At 44.9% G+C, this 27,918-nt stretch overlaps 1 protein-coding gene across 1 annotated transcript in view; it reads left to right on the forward strand.

Moving 5' to 3' along the window:
• The window catches only part of LOC130284053 (dynein axonemal assembly factor 8-like), a 116,750-nt gene that overhangs the window by 30,177 nt on the left and 58,655 nt on the right, over positions 1–27,918 (forward strand). Inside the window, exons 8-20 of the mRNA XM_056533987.1 lie at positions 627–926; positions 1,945–2,095; positions 2,803–2,991; positions 4,328–4,480; positions 7,114–7,308; positions 10,148–10,258; positions 11,925–12,069; positions 12,154–12,469; positions 12,550–12,611; positions 13,817–13,971; positions 15,150–15,288; positions 18,869–19,000; positions 20,807–20,998. Of these exons, the coding sequence (XP_056389962.1) occupies positions 627–926; positions 1,945–2,095; positions 2,803–2,991; positions 4,328–4,480; positions 7,114–7,308; positions 10,148–10,258; positions 11,925–12,069; positions 12,154–12,469; positions 12,550–12,611; positions 13,817–13,971; positions 15,150–15,288; positions 18,869–19,000; positions 20,807–20,998 (2,240 nt within the window). The remainder of the gene's footprint in view (positions 1–626; positions 927–1,944; positions 2,096–2,802; positions 2,992–4,327; positions 4,481–7,113; positions 7,309–10,147; positions 10,259–11,924; positions 12,070–12,153; positions 12,470–12,549; positions 12,612–13,816; positions 13,972–15,149; positions 15,289–18,868; positions 19,001–20,806; positions 20,999–27,918) is intronic.

Consider the following 27,918-nt stretch of genomic DNA (forward strand, 5'->3'; position numbering starts at 1 on the left):
CACCCCCTCCATTCAGGTCTATGGGAGGGGGCGTGAGGGCTAGCCTCTCCCATAAACATGAATGGAGGGGGCGTGGTGGCTGTGTTCGCTAGTCATCGGCCACGGAGCAGAGTTTGCTCTGTGCACCGAAGGATTATACATCTTATCCCCTATCCTTTGGATAGGGGATAAGATGTTTTCAGCGGAGTACCCCTTTAAGAGCGTGAATGACAGGTCTGATACCCGATCGATACCTCCACAACATATTTGCTTGGTGTCAATCATATTTTTATGACAGCCTGAGGCTTTTCGGAGGCCTTGTGCTTGACACCTGGCGCTCTAGTAATAGAATCTGCCTCAGATAGACTCTACTAGCAGAGCACAGATCTAAGTGATCACTCCTGGGCAACAGTTTAAGCAATCCAAGCATTGCTTTATTGCTTATAAAAGTCTCCTAGAACAGTGTTTCCCAACCCGAGTGCCTCCAGCTGTTGCAAAACTACAACTCCCGGCATGCCCGGACAGCCAAAGCTATTTGCAATAGCAGGAGGAGCCCTGGTTGGGAAACCTTGCTCTAGGGGAACTTTCAAAAAAGTGTAAAATACTGTCTGCTGTGCTAATGTTACCATTGCATCTTTATTGTGCAGGTCAGTGTACACTGGTAAAAGTGCATTGCTGCGACAGCTCCACAATAACAAGACCAAACCTTGTTCATCACCTCCTGACCCTGATCCTCAGCAGCCTGTCACTGGTGGTCCAGGACCCCCCAAAAAGATCAGATCTCGTCTCGAGCAGCGACAGAACATCAGGGTGGATGTCAGTCCGTGCAGCCTTCAGGACAAAGGAGAAATACCAGAAAGGGACGGCAGCTTTAAAGGAGAAGATACAAAAGATGATAGTCCAAGTATTAAGGATGAGGAGGCCAGAAAGACGCAAGAAAGCTGCAGGTGATATCTCAGAGATAGAAATACTATTATATAGTACTTGGCGACATGACCAAAAATGCATATCACGGTATTTTTGTAAGTTATGATGGTTCCACAGTATTTTAACCATATGGGACCTGGCTGGTCGCTGCGCTTTAAATGAATGAGATGCCGCCTGCTGTGCTTTAAATGAATGAGATGCCGATGTGAGGATGCAAAATTCCACCTCACACCGGCCGCGGCGCTGGAAATGATTAAGTTGCGAGCCAGAAGCTGTCAGCTCCTCCTGCAAGCGCTAAAATCCAGGCTTTAAGCGCTTGCAGGGGGAGGTGACAGCTTGCCGCGGCTCGCATCTCATTCATTTAAAGCACAGGCGGCCGTTAACTTAACCATTTAAAGCGCAGGCGGCCGGCAACTTAACCATTTAAAGAGCAGCTGCTGGCATCTCATTAATTTAAAGCGCCAACAGCTCACAGGAGGATGTGGAGAACATATGATTATTTCCCCGATGTGGGGAGAGCCACTGCTGCTGATAATTCATTCATTCATTTGAGGGGGGAGGGGCCCGACCAGTATTGTGGTATAGGAAAAATTCATATCGTGCAGGAAAAACATACCGGTATTCGGTATGAACCGGTATATCGCCCAGCACTACTATTATATAGAGACGTATTGACAGCCGGAGGCTTTTTAAATGCCTCTGTGGGCTGTACTAATACAGTCTGCCTCAGACAGACTCTACTAGCAGAGCACAGATCTAAGTGATCAATGCTGTGCAACACAGCATTGATCAGTATAAGCAATGTAAGCATTGCTTATAAAAATCCTCCAAAACATTGAGTCCCAACAAGGGTGCCTCCAGCAAAACTACTACTCCCAGCATTCCCAGACATCCTTCGACTGTCTTCAGAGTTGAGTCGTAGTTGTAGCTTTGCAACAGCTGGAGGCACATTGGTTGGGAAACACTGACTAGGTAGGCACCAAGATGGCTGTGCGTTTATAGAAGACCAGCTGTATGTATCATTCTTTCATGTCACAGCAGCACAGAGCAGCAGTTACAGAAGGAAAAGCAATATAGGGAAAAGAAGAGCAGACAGAATATGCAGAGCCGGCTGGAGGGGATGAAGCCTCGAAGCTCGATGAGCGGTTCCCAGCCAATGGCAGAGCAAACACCAGTGTTATTCCATCTGGTAAGAATTTAACAGTTACCTAATCTGCTTAGGTTTGACATCTTATAAGGGGGCACTATTGCTAAAATGAAGGGGCCCCTAATGCTCTTCATGGTGCCATGCTTCTTTTAATAGAAGATCTCCAGGGGCCTTTTTATTCAAAAACTTTGGGGTGAATTTATCAACTGACAAGAATCTACAAAATTGTGCACGCGGAGAGGTTTTATTTGGGCTGAAATTTTGCACACATTTTTATATAATCTGCATTGGCTTCATTATTTTTCTTGTGCGCTCCCAATGGGGGTGTTGTTAGCAGATGCAATAGATGGTGCACTGAATTTATCACCTGCGCAAATTAAAGTTACGTTTTTTGCGGAAATGTACTTGCAGGCGGGGAAATGTGTGTGAGCGCTTCAACCTTTCTTTTTGCACTATGCAGGGGTTTCCTGTCATTTGTGCAAATTTAAGAAGGAATGTGCACAACATAATTTTTGCACAGCAACTGGGCAGACAAATGTACTGCTACATTTTATTACCTTACCTTATTACATTTTATTTTTATGATTTATATATCTCCTTGGAAAAAAATAGCATATGGCTGAAAAATGATCATGATTTTGCAGATAAAAGATGCTTTCTATACATGTGTTTCTATGTATTGTAGTGTACATGCATACTCATACAGTATAGAGGGTATAATCAATGAATTTCTATGATTTACTTTACAGGAAGCCTCCTATGGCCCAGAGATTGAGACATTACCAGCGAGCAGCGAAGAGGATATTTTACTCCTCACTATCTGGCTGTCCAGCTGCGGGCAGGTTCTCACACCAGGACAACACATCAGTCGCTCAGCACTTTCGGCCCTCTCAATGGCCAATGCTTACAACGCTCTTCTGGTCTGGCTGGTCTCCTTGGTAAGAAAGATACGTACACTCTCCTTCTGCATGTTAGTGACAACGTGCACAGTTTGGAGACACCACTCCTCAATGTACCGCCAATTGCACATATTATGTCATGCGTCCAACGACACACGATGTGATACCAGTATCAGCATTACACATATGGTTTCTGCCCCCCTATGCCATTTAAAGGGGTATTCCGGTGCTTACACATCTTATCCCATATCCAAAGGATAGGGGATAAGATGCCTGATGGCGGGAGTCCCGCAGCTGGGGACGCCCGTGATCATGCACGAGGCACCCCATTTGTAATCAGCCCCCGGAGCGTGTTTGCTCCGGGTCTGATTACGGTCGACCACAGGGCCGGCGGCGTGTGACGTCACGCCTCTGCCACCGTGTGATGTCATGCTCCGCCCCTCAATGCAAGCCTACGGGAGGGGGCGTGATAGCTGCCAAGCCCCCTCCCTTAGGCTTGCATTGAGGGGCGGAGCGTGAGGTCACACGAGGGCCGAGGCGTGACGTCACACGCCGCCGGCCCTGCGGTCGACCGTAATCAGGTCCGGAGCGAACACGCTCCAGGGACTGATTACAAACAGGGTGCCGCGTGCATGATCACGGGCGTCCCCAGCTGCGGGACTCCCGCGATCAGGCATCTTATCCCCTATCCTTTGGAGAGGGGATAAGATGTGTAAGCACCGGAGTACCCCTTTAATTCCCCACCTTTGATCAAGCCCTCTGCTATTTCGTCACCCCCTTTATCACTCTCCCCCCTTGCCACTTCGTCACCCCCTTTGCCATTTCCATCCCTTAATCACCCTTTGTCACTTCATCCCCCCTGTGCTATTTCATTCTCACTGGCTCCAACAGACCAAGGTTTAGGCTTGGTGGCCCCCACTAGTATCTGACAAGTAATGTCCTCCTGCTCCACTACTTGGTACAACATCAGGGGCGTCATTCTTCAGACGTCAAGTTCAAGATCAGGCAGTATGGGGCATGGCCACTTAAGCCAGCAATGGCTGCTGCTGCGGGATGGCATGGTCCTGCTACTCACCTGGGGACTGCCCCCTGACACACTAATGTGTTGCAGCACCCATTTTAGAAAGCACTGGTCAACATGCTTGATACAGTATCCAGCACCATCATCTCATAGTGTTTATGGGGGAGATTTATCAAAACCTGTGCAGAGGAAAAGTTGCCCATAGCAACCAATCAGATTGTTTATTCCATTTTTAAAAGGCCCCGTGCAAAATGAAAGAAGCGATCTGATTGGTTGCTATGGGCAACTGGGCAATTTTTCCTCTGCACAGGTTTTGATAAATCTCCCCCTATATCCTTATCTGTCTTTTCTTAGGTTGCTCCATTAAATCCCCATTATGAGGGTGATGCCCCCTTCCAGGTACTAGGACTTCAGCAGATGTGGCGGGAAGAAGGGTTGGCACTGTATGCGTGTGTGTCACCACGACAAGTATCTGACCACAAATGTACCAAGAATCGAAAACACAAGGTGGGAGAATTGGTGAAATAAGGGATTCTCGGGGTGTTGGAGTCAAAGTCTGTTGCACAATACAATGTAATTGAAATTTTTTACTATGATTTATAAAAATGTTTAACATGTTGTTCAGACATGGCAAACATTTTGATTGCACTGGGTCTTACTCCTGGGACCCACTGCAATCACAGCTTTACACTTGACTCCCTGATCCGGTCTTTTCGCTACATAGACGACTATAGCAAAAAGGTCGCAAACTTCCCGGCTGATAACTAGCAATCGCAGCAGGTCTCAAGAGTCAGACCAAGTGCAATCAAAACTATTGACATGTCTGTTACAAAACTACATTAAATGCAAAAATTGGGGGGCTTAACCACAATAAGACCAGGGTGCAACTCTCAGCGAGTACATGTAACTCTACCCAAGAAAAACCAACACTGTATATAGAGTGCACACCCCTAAGATAGCAAATGAATCACATGATCTTTATTAGAATGGTTACAAAAACATAGGTCAAATACAATGTTAAAAACTATTAAAATGCTCCCTCAGGAGCCACAACACTATCAGGGTAGGGCCATGAACCCCTACTCCTGAATAGTTGGCCCCGTTCTGCCATAATATGTACAGATGGATATCGGCTCTATGTGGTTATTAGAGATGAGCGAATTTACAGTAAATTCAATTCGTCACGAACTTCTCGGCTCGGCAGTTAATGACTTATCCTGCATAAATTAGTTCAGCTTTCAGGTGCTCCGGTGGGCTGGAGACTCTTTCCTAGGACTGTATCCACCTTTTCCAGCCCAGCAGAGCACCTGAAAGCTGAACTAATTTATGCAGGAAAAGTCATCAACTGCCGAGCTGAGAAGTTTGTGACGAATCGAATTTACTGTAAATTCGCTCATCTCTAATAACCACATAGAGCCGATATCCATCTGTACATATTATTGCAGAACAGGGCCAACTATTCAGGAGTAGGGGTTCATGGCCCTGCCCTGATAGTGTTGTGGCTCCTGAAGGAGCATTTTAACCCCTTAAGGACGCAGCCCTTTTTCACCTTAAGGACTGAGCCCTTTTTCGCAATTCTGACCACCGTCGCTTTACGAATTAATAACACGAAAACGCTTTTACCGAATATTCTGATTCTGAGATTGTTTTTTCGTGACATAATCTACTTTATTTTGGTGGTAAATTTTCGGCGTTACTTGCATCCTTTTTTGGTGAAAAATCCCCAAATTTCATGAAAATTTAGCATTTTTCTAACTTTGAAGCTCTCTACTTGTAAGGAAAATGGATATTCCCAATACATTTTATTTTTATTCACAAATACAATATGTCCAAAAAAATTTGAGGGCTTCAAAGTAGAGCAGCAATTTTCAAAAATTTCATGAAAATTGCTAAAATCTGAAGGGACAGATGTTACAGAACTACAACTCCTAGCAGGCCTGGGCAGTCCAGGCATGCTGAGAGTTGTAGTTTGGCAACATCTGGAGGGCTACCATTTGGGCACCACTGTAACAGTGGTCTCCAAACTGTGACCCTCCAGATGTTGCAAAACTACAACTCCCAGCATGCCCAGACAGCCTTTCGCTGTCTGGGCATGCTGGGAGTTGCAGTTTGGCCTTCCTAGTGGTTGCCACAGTAAAGATCACTTTACTTTCAATCCCCCAACCCCCCCCCCCCCCCCCCCCCCCCACTGTCGACTCCCTACCTGAGCCAGGATCCAGCAGTCTCCAGCAAAGATCGGGAGGTCCCCAGGCATCTTCTCCTGCAGGTACCGGCCTCCATCTTCTCTCCATGTTCCCCTCGACATCAAGGGGTAGGCAGAACGGGGGTTGCCGTGGCAACCCACTGTCCTGCTCTGCCATTGGTCAGAATCAGTTCTGACCAATGGCAGGGGATAGGAGGAGATCGCAGCACTGCGACCTCACTCCTAGCCCTCAGGATGATCGGGGCTGTCTCTGTCAGCTCCGATCATCGCTATTTTCCGGTTGATCGGGTCACCAGAGACCCGATCAGCCCGGAATAGCAGAAAATCGCATGTCTGAATTGACATGCGATTTTCTGCGATCGCCGACATGGGGGAGGGGGGGCTTTCAGGACACCCCCTGGGCGATGTGGCGGGATGCCTGCTGAATGATTTCAGCAGGCATTCCGGTCCGGTCCCCAACCGGCTAGCGGCGGGGATCGGAATTCCCATGGGCGTATGCATACGACCCACGTCCTTAAGGACTCAGGATGCAGGGCGTATGCATACACCCAGCGTCCTGAACAGGTTAATTGTTTTTAACATTGTACTTGACCTACGTTTTTGTAACCAATTTAATAAAGATCATGTGATTAATTTGCTATCTTAGTGGTGTTCACTCTATATACAGTGTTGGCTTTTCTTGGGTAGTGTTACAAAACTACAACTCCCAGCATGCCTGGACAGCCAACGGCTGTCCAGGCATGCTGGGAGTTGTTGTTTTGCAACAGCTGGAGGAACCCTGGTTGTGAAACACTGCATCTGCCAATAGGAAAAGGAACTCCCAATGGTAGTATATTCAAGAATTACATTATATGCATATCTCTAACATACGACCTGTTGTTGTGAATTTTAATGTACAGTATGAAATTGTGGTTTGGTCTCTCATTCACTGACACAGGGCAAAGAAGACTTTCGGGGGACATCCAGTTTTTACCAACAAGTGTCTCTGTTTCTGTCACACCACACGCTGCAGAGCGTCACCCGCTGGAAGGAGAACGTCATACAGCAGCTGCAGGGACAGCTCTTCCCTCTAAACCTGGAAGTTCCAGCTACAAAGTTAAGCAGCATAGTAATGGTGAACCCTGACCCTCAGGTAACCCAATCCAGACTTTCTGCAGGTATATGAGAGGAATTCCGGGAACGGTATTACTAGTGACAAAGTAATATCTGCCTCTAATCAGGGGGGGGGGGGGGGGGAATCTAGGCAAGACATTCCCTTTAATGCATATGTCCTTGCTTGTTACTTCATGTCAATTTAAAGGGGTATTCTTCAGCCTTGTTTTCTTCAGCCTTCGTACACATGATGCCAAGTTATAATATTGTATAATACGCTTATATTACCTCCATGTGCTGCATGCTGTTGTGTCTGACCTTCCCCGGCATTCAATGGGTCCAGAGACAATATGTCATCTGTCACGTGGTGTGGGGGCATAACTATGTTGCAGAGAGACCATGTGACTTATGATATATTGTCTCTGGCTGCATTGAATGCTGGGAAAGGTCAGAGACAACAGTAAAATAAAAAAAAGACTTAAACTACAGCACCTAAAGGGGTTATCCAGGAAATTTTTTTTTTATATATATCAACTGGCTCCAGAAAGTTAAACAGATTTGTAAATGACTTCTATTAAAAAAAATCTTAATCCTTTCAGTACTTATGAGCTGCTTAAGTTGAGTTGTTCTTTTCTGTCTAAGTGCTCTCTGATGACACCTGTCTCGGGAACTGCCCGGTTTAGAAGTAAATCCCCATAGCAAACCTCTTCTACTCTGTGCAGTTCCCGAGACAAGCAGAGATGTCAGCAGAGAGCACTGTTGTCAGACAGAAAACAACAACTCAACTTCAGCAGCTGATAATTATTGAAAGGATTAAGATTTTTTTAATAGAAGTAATTTACAAATCTGTTTAACTTTCTGGAGCCAGTTGATATAAAAAAAAAAAAAAAAAGTATTCCTGGAATACCCCTTTAAAGGTGTTGGTCTTGTGTATGAAAAAGGGAGAAAGCGGTGCACGGAGCAAATTACACAGTATTATAACTTGGCATTATGGGCTCAAAGGCTGAAGAAAAAAATCCTGGAATACCCCTTTAAGGTCCAAAATTATGTGCTGATTAACTCCTTAAAGGGATATTCCCACCTTAGACCATAAATTACTATTGCCACAAATGTGTTTTAAGATATGGATCCTGAGAATAGAGAGAAGGCTGTGCATACATTCATGGCCGTCAATGTTGGCACCCCTGAAATTTTTCTAGAAAATGAAGTATTTCTCTCAGAAAAGGATTGCAGTAACACATGTTTTGCTATACACATGTTTATTCCCTTTGTGTGTATTGGAACTAAACTAAAAAAAAAGAGAGGAAAAAAAGCAAATTAGACATAATGTCACCAAACTCCAAAAATGGGCTGGACAAAATTACTGGCACCATTTCAAAATTGTGGAAAAATAAGATTGTTTCAAGCATGTGATGCTCCTTTAAACTCACCTGGGGCAAGTAACAGGTGTGGGCAATCTAAAAATCACACCTCAAAGCAGATAAAAAGGAGAGAAGTTCACTTAGTCTTTGCATTGTGTGTCTGTGTGTGCCACACTAAGCATGGACAACAGAAAGAGGAGAAGAGAACTGTGTAAGGGCTTGAGAACCAAAATTGGGGAAAAATATCAACAATCTCAAGGTTACAAGTCCATCTCCAGAGATCTAGATTTGCCTTTGTCCACAGTGCGCAACATTATCAAGAAGTTTGCAACCCATGGTGCTGTAGCTAATCTCCCTGGGCGTGGACAGAAGAGAAAAAATGATGAAAGGTGTCAACGCAGGATAGTCCGGATGGTGGATAAGCAGCCCCAAACAAGTTCCAAAGATATTCAAGCTGTCCTGCAGGCTCAGGGAGCATCATTGTCGAACTATCTGTCGACATTTAAATGAAATGAAACACTATATCAGGAGACCCAGGAGGACCCCACTGCTGACACAGAGGCATAAAAAAGCAAGACTATATTTTACCAAAATGAACTTGAGTAAGCCAAAATCCTTCTGGGAAAATGTCTTGTGGACAGATGAGACCAAGATAGAGCTTTTTGGTAAAGCACGTCATTCTACTGTTTACCGAAAATGGAATGAGTCCTACAAAGAAAAGAACACAGTACCTACAGTGAAATATGGTGGAGGGTCAATGATGTTTTGGGTTGTTTTGCTGCCTCTGGCACTGGGTGCCTGGAATGTGTACAAGACATCATGAAATCTGAGGATTACCAATGGATTTTGGGTCACACTGTACAGCCCAGTGTCAGAAAGCTGGGTATGCGTCCAAGATCTTGGGTCTTCCAGCAGGACAATGACCCCAAACATACATCAAAAAGCCCCCAGAAATGGATGACAACAAAGCGCTGGAGAGTTCTGAAGTGGCAGCAATGAGTCCAGATCTAAATCCCATTGATCACCTGTGGAGAGATCTTAAAATTGCTGTTGGGAAAAGGCGCCTTCCAATAAGTCTCTCTGCTGACACAGTTCATGAGACAGACAGAGGTGTCAGCAGAGAGCACTGTGGTCAGACTGAAAAGAAATTTCAAAAGAAAATAACTTTCTCTGTAGTATACAGCAGCTGATAAGTACTGGAAGGATTAAGATTTTTAAATAGAAGTAATTTACAAATATGTTTAACTTTCTGGCACCTGTTGATTTAAAAAAAAAAAAAAAAAAGTTTTAACCGGAGTACCCCTTCAGCTGCCACTAAGGAGTTTACTGTATGTAGTTTTATTCAAAGTACTATTCTTTGTATAAACAGTACAGTGCAGCTGCAAGGTTATTTAGGTTTTGCAGTATCTAAAATATATATATATATATAATTTTGACTATTTTGTTTTAGTATAAGCATGTTTAGGACAATAATGCTGGGTTTCCACAGTGATCTTTACACATTTTCCCGCTTTACAGGCAGTGCCGAAAGTTTTCTCCTCACCCGCTGGATTCTTCTGGCAAATGCTGGAGACTGAGGAGAAGCTGAGTCCTCTGGCCCCAGAACTCTTCCAGGATGGTGACATTCAGGTAAGTCTTTTCCCTGGCTTGCACAGGAATCCGTTCTTTACATCCTAAAACACCACGGAGTCATTTATCACAACCAGTATTCTCAAATGCTGGTCTGAAACAATTACCTACCAGCGCACGGGCACACTATCTATGTGTCGGCACATCAGAGGCTGCCCGCGGCCCCTCACTGACATCTATGCCAGCTCTGGGCTGGTGTAGATTTCAGCTACAGTTTATAAATTGTAATACCGTATACACTCGAGTATAAGCAGAAACGAATATAAGCCGAGGCCCCTAATTTCACCCCAAAAACCCAGGAAAAGTTATTGACTCGACTATAAGCCTAGGGTGGGAAATACATCATCCCCCCCCATGTCATCATCCAGACCCACGTCATCATCCAGACCCCCGTCATCACCCCCCCCCCCCCCCTTCATCATCACCGTCTGTCAATCCCTTTTCAGTGGTCTTCAACCTGCGGACCTCCAGATGTTGCAAAACTACAACTCCCAGCATGCCCGGACAGCCATCGGCTGTCCGGGCATGCTGGGAGTTGTAGTTTTGAAACCTCTGGAGGTCCGCAGGTTTGAAGACCACTGTGGCCTTCGTCATCATCTAGACCCCCCCCTTTAGTTTTCTACTCACCTCCCCTCGGTGGGAAGGAAGGGTGAGCTGGTCCAGGCCATCTATACTGCAGGGACCGTCCGGTGGGGAGGGTTAGTCGTTCCGGGCTGTACATTTTCACCGGGGGGCGCTCTTCTCCGCTCCAGGCCTGCCCCGGGCTAGTGACGTTGCCTTGATGACGACGCACACGGACGTTCATGCTGGGAGTTGTAGTTTTGCAACATCTGGAGGTCCGCAGGTTGAAGACCACTGAGAAGGGATTGACAGGCAGAGAGTTCACTCGAGTATAAGCCGAGGGGGGCATTTTCAGCACAAAAAATCGTGCTGAAAAACTCGGCTTATACTTGAGTATATATGGTAAGTTTGGCGCATGTGTCGCCACGCCCCTTCACATGAGGCCACATCTTTGCGCCATGCTCCCCTCCTGTAATACTAGACAGATGGATATACTGTTAACAACTTTAGGGTAGTTGGGTGACCACTCATTATATAACTTCCTGTAGTGGTTGTCACATAGCCAAATAAAGGTGCATGTCCAGAATTAGCAAAATATGGCTGTTTTTTCCCCCCAGAAACATTGCCTTACCTGTCCATGGCTTGTATGTGGTATTAAAGCTTATCTCCATTGAAGTCTCGGGGACTGAGTTGCAATATATGAAGAAATTCGAAAAGGATCCAGCAATTCCCAAAAACCTAACCAGTGATACACAGCAACATGGACGCATGCGCTCGAAACGCGTCCATTTTGCTGTGTATCACTGGTTAGGTGATGTGCTGTGAGTGCGATCTGCAAAAGATTATTATACTGTTTGAAAAGCAAATAAAATCGGTTTTATTGGAATTGCTGGATCCATTTTGAATTTCTTCATATACTACGTATCAAGCTGGGCAAGGCTGAGGATCCGCGCAAAACCAGTGGGAGGTGAACTGAAGATCTTCCTTTTCTTTTCATTGCAACTGAGTTGCAATACCACACACAACCCATGTAGAGGTGTGGCGCTGTTTATGGACTAAACTGACCTTGCTCTTCTAAATCCTGGAATAATGGTTCTCTCCATAGGTAGTTCCGGTCATAATGTACGATACCCTGATACAAGATCCTGTTGCTTTTCACCATGCCTTACACCTCATTCTCACATCAGGGTTGGATATATGTGGAATAAGATTGCTGTACCCAGAAGCCTCTGCACTACGATCCAGTATATGTACGTATATGTCTATATGCATAGCTCTATACATAGATATATGTAAATTTAATACAAAATTTATGTTTAACCTTCTACTTTCAGATACCATTCCTTCCTCCTATGTTGGAGGAGATGGTAAAACCTTACCCGTCCTGGCTATGGCACTGCGGGGGTACCATGCAGGCAAGACGTGGGAAAGCATATCTGGCCCTTGTGATCCACAGCTGGCCCGTCGGACAGACCAGAACTCACTGAGCGCCCTCTATGGTCTCACCAGAGATTCTCCACTCCTGCATTACTCCCGCACCTCAAGCAACATATTGAGGGACCTCAGTCTGTGGTTTGGTGGCAGAATATCCAGTAGTGGTATCCTTCATTCTAGGATTTCATATCCATCAGGAAGGAACAAGCCACCCAGGTAATAAGGGGTTACTTTTCTATTATTATGTTCATCTGTTTCTTTTATTATTTCAAATTTTTCTTTCTTCCTGAGAATAGATCTCAGAGCCCGATGGAAAGTCAGTGCTGTCCTCCTGCACATCTGACAGCCACCACTAGGGGTAAGTATCACCATGCAGCTATAGTTCCAATGCATTAGGAAAATCCGGAGAAAACTTGTCTTGGAGAAAACACAAGGCCAAAATATAACAAAATGTGAAACAAGTGAAAGGGTCTGAAGACTTTTCAGATGCTTTGTATGTCACAGTGAAGTCCTATTTGGTTGGCTCAGGTTACTATAACACCTATCCCCATTTTACACTAGTAGACTATGCTTGGTTCATTAAAGAAAGGAGAAATTTATATCTCTGTAGTCCATTTTGGACACTTAGATCTTCTAGTGCATTTGCACTTTGCTTTATTGTTTATTTTTTTCCCCATCTAGCTCCTGATGTGACCTGAGGGGTCACCTTTGCTGTCTTGTCCTTCACCTGTGTGGGAGTCCTCAGTTTTTTGCATTTATTATGTATTTTCCTTGAATAAAGTTTATTTTGTATTCTTCTAAATGGCTCCATCTGTCTTTGAGTTGTATTATTGGTTCATTAAAGGAAAACTGTCACTTTGCACCCCAATACACCCCCCCCCCCCCCCCCCTGCACTAACCATTGGTACTGGCTGGCAGTGCGGGGGACGCTGATCAGTTTGATTACCATGCCCGGATCCGCCCCGCCGTTGGGCCGTAATCTTCTATTTTCGGTATATGCTAATTAGGTGCTAACTTGCACCGGCCGGGCTAACTGGCACTCTGACTTCAGCATTTTTGGCCACAGCACCGCCCAGCTCATCAATATTCCTCCCCTCCCTCCGCCTCTTCCTCTTCATTACAGAGCGGGGAGAAGAGGGAGAGGTTGAGGCGGCCAAAAACGCTGACGTCAGAGTGCCAGTTAGCCCGGCCGGTGCAAGTTAGCACCCAATTAGCATATACCAAAAATAGAAGATTACGGGCAAACGGCGGGGCGTATCCGAGCACGGTAAGCATCAAACTGATCAGCGTCCCCCGCACTACCAGCCAGTACCGCTGGTTAGTGCGGGTGGAGCAAGCGGACAGTCAATGGGCCATCATGAGTACAACACAGTATATGTTAGCATACCTTTTTGCCAGTATTATACCCCAAAAACATGATGCGAATGGGGCCTAGGAGTCTTCTCTAATTGAACCTTGACGTTTAATCTGCTACATTGTAGGCTAAGAATGATAAAACACTGCATGTTGTGTTCCAGAACAGATATATAGTAATACTGTTATATTGTTTTTTGGTCCCTCCAGGTGATATTTTTTTGGTGGTCTCTCCAGTCGTACCTCCATGTGCCTATGGAGACATCATTGACACCTGCTGCCAGCGGGGATTTATCATTCATGGTATCCGGCGCCTCCATCTTTCTGGTAAACGAGGAGCTATGTTGAGCATGTCTCCCGCCCAGGTATAGTATTCAGTGTTTGAATATGTTGCCCCTTTGCGTGCCTTGGAGCAAATGCAGGCTTTAAAGGGGTACTCCGGTGGAAAACTTTTTTTTTTAAACAACTGGTGCCAGAAAGTTAAACAGATTTGTAAATTACTTCTATTAAAAAATCTTAATCCTTCCAGTACTTATTAGCGGCTGTATACTATAGAGGAAATTCTTTTCTTTTTGGATTTCTCTTCTCTCACGACCACAGTGCTCTCTGCTGACCTCTGCTGTCCATTTTAGGAACTGTCCAGAGCATATGTTTGCTATGGGGATTTTCTCCTGCTCTGGATAGTTCCCAAAAGGGACAGCAGAGAGCACTGTGATCATGACAGAAGAGAAATCCAAAAAATCCAAAAAAGAAAAGCATTTCCTCTGTAGTATACAGCCGCTATTTTAATAGAAGTAATTTACAAATCTGTTTAACTTTCTGGCACCAGTTGATTTAAAAAATAAAGTTTTTTTCCTCCAGAGTACTCCTTTAAAATGTACCTGTCATCTCAGTATACGCCGCCCTGGGTGTGCAAATGAGAAGCAGCGCCATTTCTAGCCATTATATTACTTTTGCATGGTATTTTGCTGCAGATTTCTGCTCCGCAGGCTTCATCTCTAATTTTCAGTTTTCCCAGAGTCGGTGGGCGGAGCTTATTCCTCCTCCCTCCATAGGCTTGTATTGCTTGTCTTGCAGACACAGGACAAAGCTGAGCTGATTTTCAGAGTATAATACAGTCTTACGGGAGATGGGGGAGTGAAGAAGCTTAATAATAGTAGAATTTTTTTTTTACTTTTGTCTAATAATATATATTGCAAACTTTCTTATATTCACTTGTAATATTGATCTATGCAATGTTTGTTCAAATGAAAGTGTCTATTTAAAGGGGAATAACTATTTTTAAACTGAACAGATATAGGTGACTACAATCTGTATACAACGCTACAGAATATGCTTGCTTCATACCAGGATAAGACACGCTGTCACTTTAAAGCAGTGTTTCCCAACCAGGGTGCCTCCAGCTGTTGCAAAACTACAACACCCAGCATGCCTGGACAGCCGTTGGCTGTCCAGGCATGCTGGGAGTTGTAGTTTTGCAACAGCTGGAGGCACCCTGGTTGGGAAACACTGCTTTAAACCATTTCTCTTTTTTTTTTTGCAGATGTCTTTCTTTTGCCTATATAAACCATCAACCCAGCAAGAGGAGAAGATGAACTCCGTTCCTGCACCGCACCTCCACTGCTTGCTGCTCCTCCTCAGAAAGGAAAACGCAGGACATCATATACCAGCGCTCCTCCAAGGTGATGTCCACACTAGTGTATCAGATTATCCTTACATAGTCTTACTTTTGGCATGTCCCTGCTGCGAAGCCATTTTTGAAAAAAAATGACAACAGGAAGGGCAGCCATATTGGCCGTTATGTTGTCATTTGTTGTCATTTTCTAGTAATAGTAAAATAACAGTATACCAGAAAGCTACAATAAAGGTGACAATGTAGCTACACTTCCTGTTGTCACGTTTGGAAAGGCTCCATATTTGCAGCCATTTTAATATTATTGTGGTTCATCTAAAATAAACTGGGAAGGCGCTTAAAGGGGTATTCCAGGAAAAAAACTTTTTTTTATATATCAACTGGCTCCAGAAAGTTAAACAGATTTGTAAATTACTTCTGTTAAAAAATCTTAATCCTTTCAGTACTTATGAGCTTCTGAAGTTAAGGTTGTGCTTTTCTGTCTAAGTGATCTCTGATGACACGTGTCTCGGGAAGCGCCCAGTTTAGAAGCAAATCCCCATAGCAAACCTCTTCTAAATTGGCGGTTCCCCAGACAGGTGTCATCAGAGAGCACTTAGACAGAAAAGAACAACCTTAACTTCAGAAGCTCATAAGTACTGAAAGGATTAAGATTTTTTAATAGAAGTAATTTACAAATCTGTTTAACTTTCTGGAGCCAGTTGATATATAAAAAAAAAGTTTTATCCTGGATAACCCCTTTAATTCCCATGCGGTCATTAAAGAGGACCTCTTGTTACATTTTATAATCCTCCCAGTTCACTGCCCCCATCATGATAAACCACCCTCTGCCTTTATTTTTATTATTTTTTAGTTTTCTACCTTGATATTGCTCTGTATTTTCTGCTCAGTCTCAGTCAGATTCACAGACTGGGAAGGGGCGTTCCCTAGCAGGCGTGACATCATCTGAAGCCATACAGGGGAGAACTTCCTCCCTCACTCTGCTACACACAGCCCAGAGCAGTTTAGTGTGTGAGATGAGCTATAATTGGCTAAGGCTGCACACACACCCCTCAGCATTTCCTGATGTTGGACTTCTGCCAGGCCAGCAGGAGTCCAAAGTCTGTGCAAGAGATGGGGGGGGGGAATCTGCTCTGGACAAGTAGGGAGACACCTAGTGGAAGCTTTTTTTAAACACAAATAAAACATAGAAAACTTCATTTTTTTTTTTTTTAAATCAAAGTACATTAGAAAAAGGAGTGCAATAGCATAAATGTACACACGTACGCAGATTTGATGCGCAGGATATTCTGCTGCAGATTTCAATGTAAACTAAATGACTGAGCACAGCTTCTAATCTGCAGTTACCAATCCTGCGCATCAGATCTGCGCAGGATCCTGTACGTGTGAACGTACCCTAAATGAGAGTGCCCATTTAAGCATCAATTCCGCTGGAGGCTGCTGCAAGCGCAATTCCAAACAGAATAATTCGGAGCAGACATGTCGGAGTGTGCATGGGCCCTAACTCTGCTCTTTGTGTCACCTCTTATTGCCCTTTAGGAGACTGTACAAAAGCGTGGAGCGGAAATGAGTAACACTTAGCTGCAGGGATGGTTGACTAGAGTAAAGATCTGGTCTAAGTGAATTTTCATCTGTCCCCCATGTCTTGTTAAACTGATGCTAGTAATAAATAGTGGGCTTAGAAAGTGTGACTGTAGGACAGTGTTTCCCAACCGGAGTGACTCCAGCTGTTGCAAAACTACAACTCCCAGCATGCCCGAACAGCCGAAGGCTGTTCGGGCATGCTGGGAGTTGTAGTTTTGCAACAGCTAGAGGCACCCTGGTTGGGAAACCTGCGGTAGGATCAGACTAAACTTGGTTTGTTTGTAGTCTGTTGCTGTTTAGGTACATGGGTCTACATAGGGGCTGTATACATAACACAGTAGATTATGTTGTGCCCACCTGTCACCTGTAAACCCCTTTAACCATTCTTTTTTTTTTTTTTTTTATAAATTTTTTTATTGTTTTTCCCAAAAAATACAAACAAGGAAATATACATCCAATGGTAATACAGTAACAGACATGGTCACACATACCTTGCCCCGGCATACATTACATACGGTCTTTGACCCTTTTGAAGCCAACACCATCCAATTTGTACGAATCAGCTAAGATACCCCTGGCAACCCATTCCTGGTTGTGTACATCAGTCGGACAATTTATTAAAACCAACATCTAACAATAGTAGTCTACATACTTGTTAATAAAGATCTCTGAAACTGCCTACCTGTCTCATATTATCATTATAGGCAAAATCATCATCCCTGAGCGCGTCACTTGTGTAATCCACCGCTAAATTGCCCAAGGTACCCTTAAGAGATTCCAAGGCATACCATTTTTGTCATTTTATATTTAGTCATCAGACGCCGTCTGTCCTCCTCAGACATTCGTTTCGAGATAACCACTCTCCATTTTTTTGAAAAATGCCTTAGTGCCCTTATCTGGATCCCTGAGTGTCCCTCTAGACTCCATGTCCAGCAAGTGCAAAAATGTGGACGTCACCTCCGGTATTCCTGGCATTGTAGCTACCAACCAGTGTCGTAGCAAGCATTTGACCCCCACTAACATCAGTAAATGTATATCCTTGGCCGCTAATGTAGACCCCTCACCTGACGAAGTGACTATGGGGATATAGTAGAATATATAATGCAAAGGGTCTAATTGTATTCTTCTACTCCACACCTGAAAGATACGTTCTTGAACAGATTTCCAGTACAGTGGTCCCTCAAGTTACAATATTAATTGGTTCCAGGACGACCATTGTATGTTGAAACCATTGTATGTTGAGACCATAACTCTATGGAAACCTGGTAATTGGTTCTGAAGCCCCAAAATGTCATCCGAAAATAGGAAAAAGTGAGGATTAAAGAAAAATAAGTAGATAACTAATATATATAAAAGTAAGAAAGATCTGCTGGGAGCTGTAAATCATTGTCTATGTCAGCGTTTCCCAACCAGGGTGCCTCCAGCTGTGGCAAAACTACAACTCCCAGCATGCCCGGACAGCCAAAGGCTGTCCGGGCATGCTGGGAGGTGTAGTTTTGCCACAGCTGGAGGCACCCTGGTTGGGAAACACTGGACTATGTAGAGGGCAGGCGCTTCTTCAGGGTCCTGTACAGTACACGCAATGTCCTAAAAATTTAAAATGGAGCCGCCCTTACCTGGTGTCCCAAGGAGCAGCTAACTGTGGCACAGGTAAAGAGTACAGAAGATGTAATACCTCCCTATACTGTAGGGGGCGCTACCAGACACCAGTCAGTGCATGCACATACAGGGGTTTTACCAATGAACGCCCATTCTGATTGGTCAGTTCTTCCAGCCATTGACACGTTTTACAGATCTGGACTGTCCGTACATTGTATGTTGAGTCTGGTTTCAACTTACAATGGTCCAGAATAGACCATTGTATGTTGAAACTATTGTATGTTGAGGCCATTGTAAGTTGAGGGATCACTGTATACTTTTACCTGTTCACATAGCCAGAGACAGTGCATCAGGTCGGCTTTATTTAATTGACACTTCGTACAAGCTGTCAGGTAATGAGGAGGCACCTCCCAGTGAGACCCTTTAACCATTCTTCTCTCTTTCAGGGTTAATGAATGACCTGGCCGAGCAGGGACTCCTGGGAGTAATGCGGTCCAACATACTTTGTCCTGAAGATCTTGATCACACTTTATGTTTCCATGCGGTGCCTTTTTCTGACAGTCTACTGCAAAACCTGGGTAACCTATGTTCATGGGCTATGGCCAAAGAAATCAATGGAGAGATGTTACCCACATACCCATCCCTGCATTGATCCATAAAGTTTCCATTCATCCTCATCTTCTTCCCCCCCTTGGTTGAACCTGATGGACATGTGTGTTTTTTTGTTGTTTTTTTTTTCAATTATACTAACGATAGACAGTAACTAGAGGCCTAGGGAAGAAAAGGAGGAGGATGCAGCTGGAAACTCTGGCCATGACCCGTCGCTTGGCTAGAGATAGCAGCGTTGTGCCGTCTGCATCGCAGCTAATGAAAGGGAAGGAGGCCGCATTACAACCAGCAAGTTGTAGCGACTACAACCTAACAATAACCAGAAATCCAAATCTGCCGGATTTCTGCCAAATACTGGTTTGCAGCAATTGTCTTGTTGCAACGTGACCACATACACTTTCATTAGCTGTGAAACCCTGACACCGCTCTGCAGGGGTCAAGTCCTGGGAAAAAAGTGTGGGAACTCACCCAAGATTTCCACTTAAAGGGGTACTCCACCCCTAGACATCTTATCCCCTATCCACCCCCGCGTTCTTCCTGCTGCACCCGGCATTCGTTTAGAGCGTTGGGTGCAGTGCCGGAGGATCGTGATGTCACGGCCAAAGCCCCTTAATGCAAGTCTATAGGAGGGGGCATATAGAACAAAAAGTCCCAGCACTCACCAAGTTGCAAGCCAAATTGGCATTTCTTGTACACAGGGAAACAGGACGCGTTTCGGCAAAGGCTTTGCCGAAACGCGTCCTGTTTCCCTGTGTACAAGAAATGCAACTTGGTGAGTGCTGGGACTTTTTGTTCTATATGCTTGTATTTTCCACGTGCACCACCCACCACAGAAGTGCCGACTCTTTTTTTCCTATACTATAGGAGGGGGCATGACGGCCGTCACGCCCACTCCCATAGACATTGAGGGCATGGCCGTGACATCACAAGCTTCTGCCCCCCTTCGCCAGTCATTCGGGAGGGAGCGAATTTCACTCCTTGCACCGGATGTCTAGGGTGCCGCAGCCAAGATTGCTGGGGTCGCCAGCGGCGGGACCCCCAGGATAAGATGTCTAGGGGCGGATTACCCCTTTAAGGGCTGGTCCTGCAGGACTCCTGCTAATGGGAACTGCATTCCTGCTGTGGAAAAAGTGCAGGAACTCCTTTCCCATGAGTTCCTGCAGGACTTGAGCCCTGCCACTCTGGCCATGCCATATTTGTCACCCCCTAAGTCGCCATGTTGCCCTAACCTATGAAACCTCATAAAGCTCTGTCCTTGAATCCCATGTATGGGCAGCCTTATCCAAGATCAGCACACTCCTCTCCTGCTGCCGCTGTCCTCATTCTCACCATCTTATATTCTATAGGTTGTTTTTTATTTAAACAGTTCAATAAAAAAAAAAAAAAAAGATTTACATCTTGGTCTCACTCCTGAAACGTGCTGTGATCGCTGGTTATAAGTCCTTGAAGTGTGTGGAAGTCCTCGTCTCTCTCCCTGGCTATCGGTCAAATCCGACCTTTTCAGTATAGAAGTCTAAGCAGCAAATAGGTCGGATCTGCTGGGTGGCCCGGGGAGTCATAAGCTGGGAACTCTCGCTCGACTCCCCAGCCACCCGGCAGATCTGACCTTTTTGCTGCAAAGACTTCTATAGCAAAAAGGTCGGATTTGACTGACAGCCAGGGAGAGAACTTTTTACATGCATGGGCACCATGTCAAATTTTTTTATTTTTTTTAAAATGATAGCAACCTTTCAAAGTGTATGATAGTAACATCTCCATGTCTGTGCTTCCGGCAGGTGGAAACTTGCACTCCGTACCAGACTCCAGCACAGTGTGGCACATGCAGTCCAGGCAGCCTTTCAGTTTTGACCCGGAAGTCGAACAAGTTGTAGTTCTGACTGTTAGCGGCAGACAGGCCCTGCAGAAAGCTGGACACTTCTTGCGTCAGATCCTTAGACCGAAGCCCAAAATACAAGAGAAAAGAGCAGGTAAGAATAAACAAACATATTCACTTTCTACATCAGATAGGTCTTCTTCCGCAGGTCACATATGCAAGATCAGCCAAAACGTAATGCAGCTCCGGGGGACATAGACACAATATAAACCCAACCACAACCCATAAAGATTTCTTGTCTTTCCAGGAGCCGAGTTGTTAATCCAAGTATTGGCTTATTGACACGGCAGTAACTTTTGTTCCGTTTACAGGACTCTTGTGTGATTAGGATTCAATTCTTCCATATTGTTTTGCCTCTACTAAACAGAAAGGAAATAGATTTCTTCCTTCCCTTGTCTCCCTAGCTCATAATACGCCTTGTCTTCAAAGGATGAATGGTATCGCATTTCTGCCTCCCTCCCTCTATTGGCTGCGGGTCAGCCTGTTGGTTTTCTAATCCATAGAATAATCAATAGTATGATTGGTGATAATGCAATATTCTTACTAGCAAATATACCGTGTCACTTCCCAAACAGGCCACTAGCTGGCAGCAGACGCATTACAATAAATATATACAATTCTCTATATGCTGAAAAGGAATCATCTGGATGTCTCGTTCAGCAATTAAAGGACAACTGCAGCGCAATATACACTTATCCCCTATCTACAAGATAGGGGATAAGTGTTTGATCGCAGGGGGTCCGACCGCTGGGACCCCCCCTTGATCTCCCTAACGGGGGCGCCGCCTTTAGCGCTCATAGTGACACTACCTCCCCGCCTCTCCCATAGAGATGTATGGAGGAGGCGTGCCGACCGCAACGTCATGCTGCGGCTGGCATGCCCCCTGCACGGGGGAGCCACGGCACAGCCGCGGCCCCGTACAGGAGATCACAGGGGGTCCCAGCGGTCGGACCCCCCGCGATCAAACACTTATCCCCTATCCTGTGGATAGGGGATAAGTGTTAATTACGCAGATGTCCTTTAAACATGGTAATACAGTGTTTTTTAACCAGGGCGCCTCCAGCTATTGCAAAACTACAACTCCCAGCATGCCCGGACAGCCTTCGGCTGTCCGGGCATGCTGGGAGTTGTAGTTTTACAACAGCTAGAGGCCCCCTTGGTTGATAAAGACTGTGCTTATCTTTCACATAGTTTCGCAAGTATGCAAATAATTTTTGTTTTCATTGTATTTTACGCCAATGAATGCCCGGGCAGCCTTTGGCTTGATTGGTGATAATGCAATATTCTTCTTACCAGCAAATATACCGTTTAACTTCCCAAACACGTCACTAGCTGTCAGCAAACGCATTATGATAAATAAATACAATTCTCTATATGCTGAAAAGGAATGATCTGGATGTCTCGTTCAGCAATTAAATGTGGTAATACAGTGTTTCCCAACCAGGGGGCCTCCAGCTGTTGCAAAACTACAACTTGGTCAACAAAATGGAGGCTCTTAGCGCATTTTTGATCAGAACGTGTCCCCCCATCCACCACGCGGAGGTGGCCTCATATCGGATGGGACCCTAACACAAATACTGAGCCTAACACTCATAACACTCACCTCTGCTGGGCATATAGCCTCTGACTGGGTGACATGTTGGATCCACTATCAATGTTATGAGTGTTAGGGTCCCATCCGATATGAGGCCACCTCCGCGTGGTGGATGGGGGGACACGTTTTGATCAAAAAGTGCGCTAAGAGCATCCAAGTGTGCTGCTGCCATTTTCTTTTTTTACATGTTTTGTACCTGCCACAGCAGCGTGCACCCGTGTATTGTGTATAGGTGCTGGCTACATGTTTCTTTTTTTTTTTTTTTTTTGCTGTGCAAAACTACAACTCCCAGCATGCCCGGACAGCCAAAGGCTGTCCGGGCATGCTGGGAGTTGTAGTTTTACAATAGCTAGAAGTCCCCTTGGTTGATAAAGACTGTGCTTATCTATCACATAGTTTCACAAGAATGCAAATCATTTTTATATTCATTGTATTTTACGCCATAGCAAAGTCTGGCTATGCAGCGCCCCAGCCATTAACGCTGGATGGGGGCATCTGGATAATAGAAAAGCTCCCGCATCTCCCTCGTAGGGGGTAGAGGACCTTCAGGAAAATAAAATGTTAACATAAAATTTGTAGATGTGTACTTTTCAATGTCCCCCGGTGCTATCAGATGCTTCTCAGCCGTCATAAATGCCGTCGTAACCTTGGACACCGCTCCGCTTCCAAACTACTAAAAAAAAAAGTTCGTTCCCATCACAGATGTCCTTGCCAGACGGACACAAGTAATTTGTCATTTCTGGGAATCGAACAAAAATGCCATTTTTGGATAAAAAAAAAAGGTATCTCATAGATGTAATCTGTACGGATTATTTCCAATGTGACTGGTCCAGGAACCGCATCGCATTTAAAGCGACCCTACACCTGAAACATAAATAACATAGACTGATTTCCTAATATTAAAACAAAGATTAACCACACCTCAAGAATACTACCCTAGGGTACACAGTGAATAATTGTTTGAGACATAAAGTTTTGAAAAAAAGTGCAGACTTCATTAAAACAATAAAAACCTAAATGGTTAAAAATATCAGAGCAATGTCAATGTTATCTTAAACTGTCCTTGGGCCCTAATGACAGATTTAGAAAATATGAATATATATATAGCAACCACCTAATATAGAATAATCTATAGATGTAAAAAACAAATGCAACTTTTCAACGATATATAATGATCCGGAGTCGACTATTAGTCCGGCACCTATGATGAATAAAAAAGGGCTGATAGTCCGGCACTTGTAATGGAAAAGGCAAAGTCACTTGATGGACTGATGTAAAGGTGTATAAAAAGCTGCCCACAGTTGTTAGACAAATGCAAAGTTCAACCTCACCCTGGCTGCTGGTCCCGTACTGCGACGGGCCGATAGTTGAAATTCTTGTGTTGGCTGCAGCAATCCTGGCGTGAGAGCCTGGATATGGGCTCTGGCAGGAGACTCTCTCGGGAACGGTCCGTGGTATCGGCAAATACCTGGATGTGTATCGGACCTTCGCTGGAGAGATCGTGGCTGGGTTCTGGTAGTGCAGGCAGCAGGTTGGTAATGCGCTCAGTAGGAGAGGATGTTTGATGAATGCAGCAAGTGGTGCACAAAGTTCTGGTCCGGCTTCAGTCTAGGAGGTGCGTGCGAATTGTGCTCTGTTCAGATTAGATATCAGCCTAGACGCGTTTCAGGGTGCTAAAAACGACCCCTTCCTCAGTAGGCGAATGGGACATTCGCCTATTGAGGAAGGGGTCGTTTTTAGCACCCTGAAACAGTTTAAGATAACATTGACATTGCTCTGATATTTTTAACCATTTAGGTTTTTATTGTTTTAATGAAGTCTGCACTTTTTTTCAAAACTTTATGTCTCAAACAATTATTCACTGTGTACCCTAGGGTAGTATTCTTGAGGTGTGGTTAATCTTTGTTTTAGTTTTTACCCATTTGGATTGGTTGGGATCAATCCTTTAACCACAATAACCTCGAATACCTGGTTGTGAGCTGCACACATTTTTCTGATTTCCTAATATATTCAGTGCATGGTTGGGAGTAGAGATGAGCGAACTTACAGTAAATTCGATTCGACACGAGCTTCTCGGCTCGGCAGTTGATGACTTTTCTTGCGTAAATTAGTTCAGCTTTCAGGTGCTCCTGTGGGCTGGAAAAGGTGGATACATTCCTAGGAAAGAGTCTCCTAGGACTGTATCCACCTTTTCCAGCCCACCGGAGCACCTGAAAGCTGAACTAAGTTATGCAGGAAAAGTCATCAACTGCCGAGCCGAGAAGTTTGTGACGAATCGAATTTACTGTAAGTTCGCTAATCTCTAGTTGGGAGTCTCCAGTTGCGTGTTAAGTGTCCATCTCCTGATTATGCTCATGAAAATATTGCAATGCTGATTGTATAGTGGATCTTTGTGTATAGGTAATTTAAAGGGGAACTCTGGTACTTAACATCTTATCGCCTATCCAAGTGTCTGATCACAGGGGGAAAAACCGCTGGGACCACCGTTGATCTCCTACCTGGCACCTCTGTGTTCTGAAGATTTTTGTTGAGAACACCAGCTCTCCTTGTGCACGGAGCGGTGTGGTCAACGCGCCCCCTATATGTACTGACTATGGGTATCTCTAGCTCTCCCATAGAGATGCATGAAGTGGGAGCGATGACCAGCGCCCCGTGCGTTGGTCAACACTCTGTGCATGTAACGGTGGTCACTCTGTGCATGAGAAGAGCCAGACATTGGGCAAGAGATCGCAGGGGGTCCCACCAGTCGGATCCCCCCCCCCCACACACACTCACACACACAATCATACATATATCCCCTATTCTGTGAATAGCTGATAAGATGTTTAATTCCAGCATTCGCCTTTAAGAGTACATTCACACATACCCATTGAAGTCAACAAGTAGCAAAACAGCAGCCAAAATACCCAGCAGATACTGTACATGTGAATGTGCCTTAGTTCACATGGGCGGATTTTTTTGCGGGTTTTCCGCTGCGTATTTGAAAGGGGGCGGGCTCTTCTTGGCTGTCCGCAGCAGATTTTCCGCTGCGGAATTTACGCTGCAGAAAATCCGCCACAGTCCCTTTAATGGGGCTTGAGGCGGATATTCCGCCACGTAAATTCCTCCGTGGAAAATCTGCTGCGGATAGCCAAGGAGAGCCCGCCCCCTTTCAAATATGCAGCGGAAAACCCACAAAAAAATCTGCCCGTGTGAACGTACCCTTGAGGGTAAGATCACACGTGCCGTATTTTGCTGCGTATTTTCTGCAGCTGGTTTTGCTACCTATTGCTTTTAATGGGTGGGAAAATGCGCAGCAAAATATGGCACGTGTGACCCTATCCTTGTGACACATTCACACGAACAGTATCCTGCGCATATTTGATACACAGAATTTGAAGCCGCAGAGTGAAGTGTAAACTTAATGACTGAACTCTGCTTCAAATCCTGCACTTCAAATATGCGCAGAATACTGCTTGTGTGAATGTGTCACAAGAGATTACCAGACCAAGGCCCAGACAGTGCATGGAGCGCATGCTGGCCTATCGCTTCATTCAGCAGGGAGAGACGGGGGTCCCAGAGATGCCCCGATCCCAGTGAACACACTTTTCCCCGATGTTGTGGATAGAGGTTCCTTAGAAATGGAATAACCCTTTACGCTAGGACCCCTGCTTTTTCCACCTGATCTCTTGCTGCAGTGACATAATGTTTGGTAGAGGAGACAAACAGCACCTGTGACATGACTCACAGATGTACTCACATGGCCTCCTGTTTTTACAGCTGAAACATAATCGAAAACAAAAAGTGCGTCAGATAAAGCAGAGCTCAGCCGGCGCAACTGCAAACAATCCTTACACAGTCGTGGCCAAACATTTTGAGGCTGACACACATTTTGGTTTTCACAAAGTTTGCTGCTTTAGATCTTTTAGTCAGATGTTTCTATGGTTACTGACGTACAATTTAAAGCATTTCATACGTTTTTAAAAGTTAATTGACCAAATACATCAAGTTTATACAAAGACTCAATGTTTACAGTGTTGACCCTTCTTCTTGTTATGCTGGATATCGACTTCTGAGCCCCATCCTGACTGATCACAGCCCATTCTTACCACCTATTGAAGTTTATCACTATTTCTATGTTTGTAAAACAAAAATAGAGAAACAGAAACACAGCCGCACAGCCGCCATTTGTATTTTGATCTATTTGCTTTTCAGCATAATTTTAAAAACTAGCAGGTTGTTCGTATACATTTTGATCAAAAAAGTACAAGCCCACTCGCCATGTCAAGGCCACCTAGTCAGAGTGGGTCCCTAACCTAACACTGGCGTAGCTCTGGGCAGTGACACCATGCCCATAGGGGGAATGACCCAGAGGCCGAGCAGCCCCACTGCTGCCCAATCTGACCACCCCACCCCACAGACCAAGCATCACAGCAACAATGGCTGCCACAGAGCACCACACCAGTGTGAACACCTACCATGTGCCATTGTTGCTGTGATACTTTGTCTATGGGGCGGTGTGGCCCGGGGGCTTGGTCAGGCAGCAGTGAGGTTAGGTTATGGACCCACTCTGACTAGGTGGCCTTGACGTGGCGAGTGGGCATGTACTTTTTGATGATAATGTATAATAACAACCTGTTAGTTTTATAAATTATGCTGAGAAGCAAGTAGATCAAAATACAAATGGTGGATGTGCGGCTGTGTTTCTCTATTTTTGTTGTACATTTCTGTGTTCGTGTTTGTCCACTCACTTTTTCAGGATTGTCTACAGGTTCTCAAGAGGGCTGAGATCTGGGGAGTTTCCTGGCCATGGTTGCGACATGGTTTCCATCACGCTGGAAGAAGTCTTGTTAATCACCAAATTGCTCCTGGATGGATATTTAGATACCATTCTTTATTCATGGCGTGAGTTCACTTACCCGGACGAAATGCCACCCCACACATAAATGGTCTCAGGATGACACAGGACTCGCGGTAGCGTCACCTTTTCTTCTGCAGACAATCATTCTTCTAGATGTGCCAAACAGTCCAAAGGCTTCTTCATCAGGGAACATTACAATACCTCAGTCTTCTGCATGCTAGAGGGATCTGGAGAGCTTTGGATCAGTCCATTCAAATAGATCCCAATGTGCCCAAAGGGCACTAAAGTCAAGGGTCGTGTTTGCGCAGTGAGGGGGGCGGGGCTTGGGCGGTTGTAGGTGTTATCATTTTACCCCGAAGCGCTCCCTGTGTAGTGGATGGATACTGGGGTACCCTTGATCTTAGATGTGCTGACAACAAGGAAGACACAGGCATTAATAAGTGAAAACATAGTGTTGCCACAATACAAGACCCATAACTTTTATTTTTTTGCCTGATGCCGCTATGTTAGGGTTCATTTTTTACTGAAAAAAACTAGTTTTTATTGGTACGATTTTGAAAGACATATGACTTTTTTGAAA

The sequence above is a fragment of the Hyla sarda genome, chromosome 8 (genome assembly GCF_029499605.1).
Source record: "Hyla sarda isolate aHylSar1 chromosome 8, aHylSar1.hap1, whole genome shotgun sequence".
In the NCBI taxonomy this organism is placed as follows: domain Eukaryota; kingdom Metazoa; phylum Chordata; class Amphibia; order Anura; family Hylidae; genus Hyla; species Hyla sarda.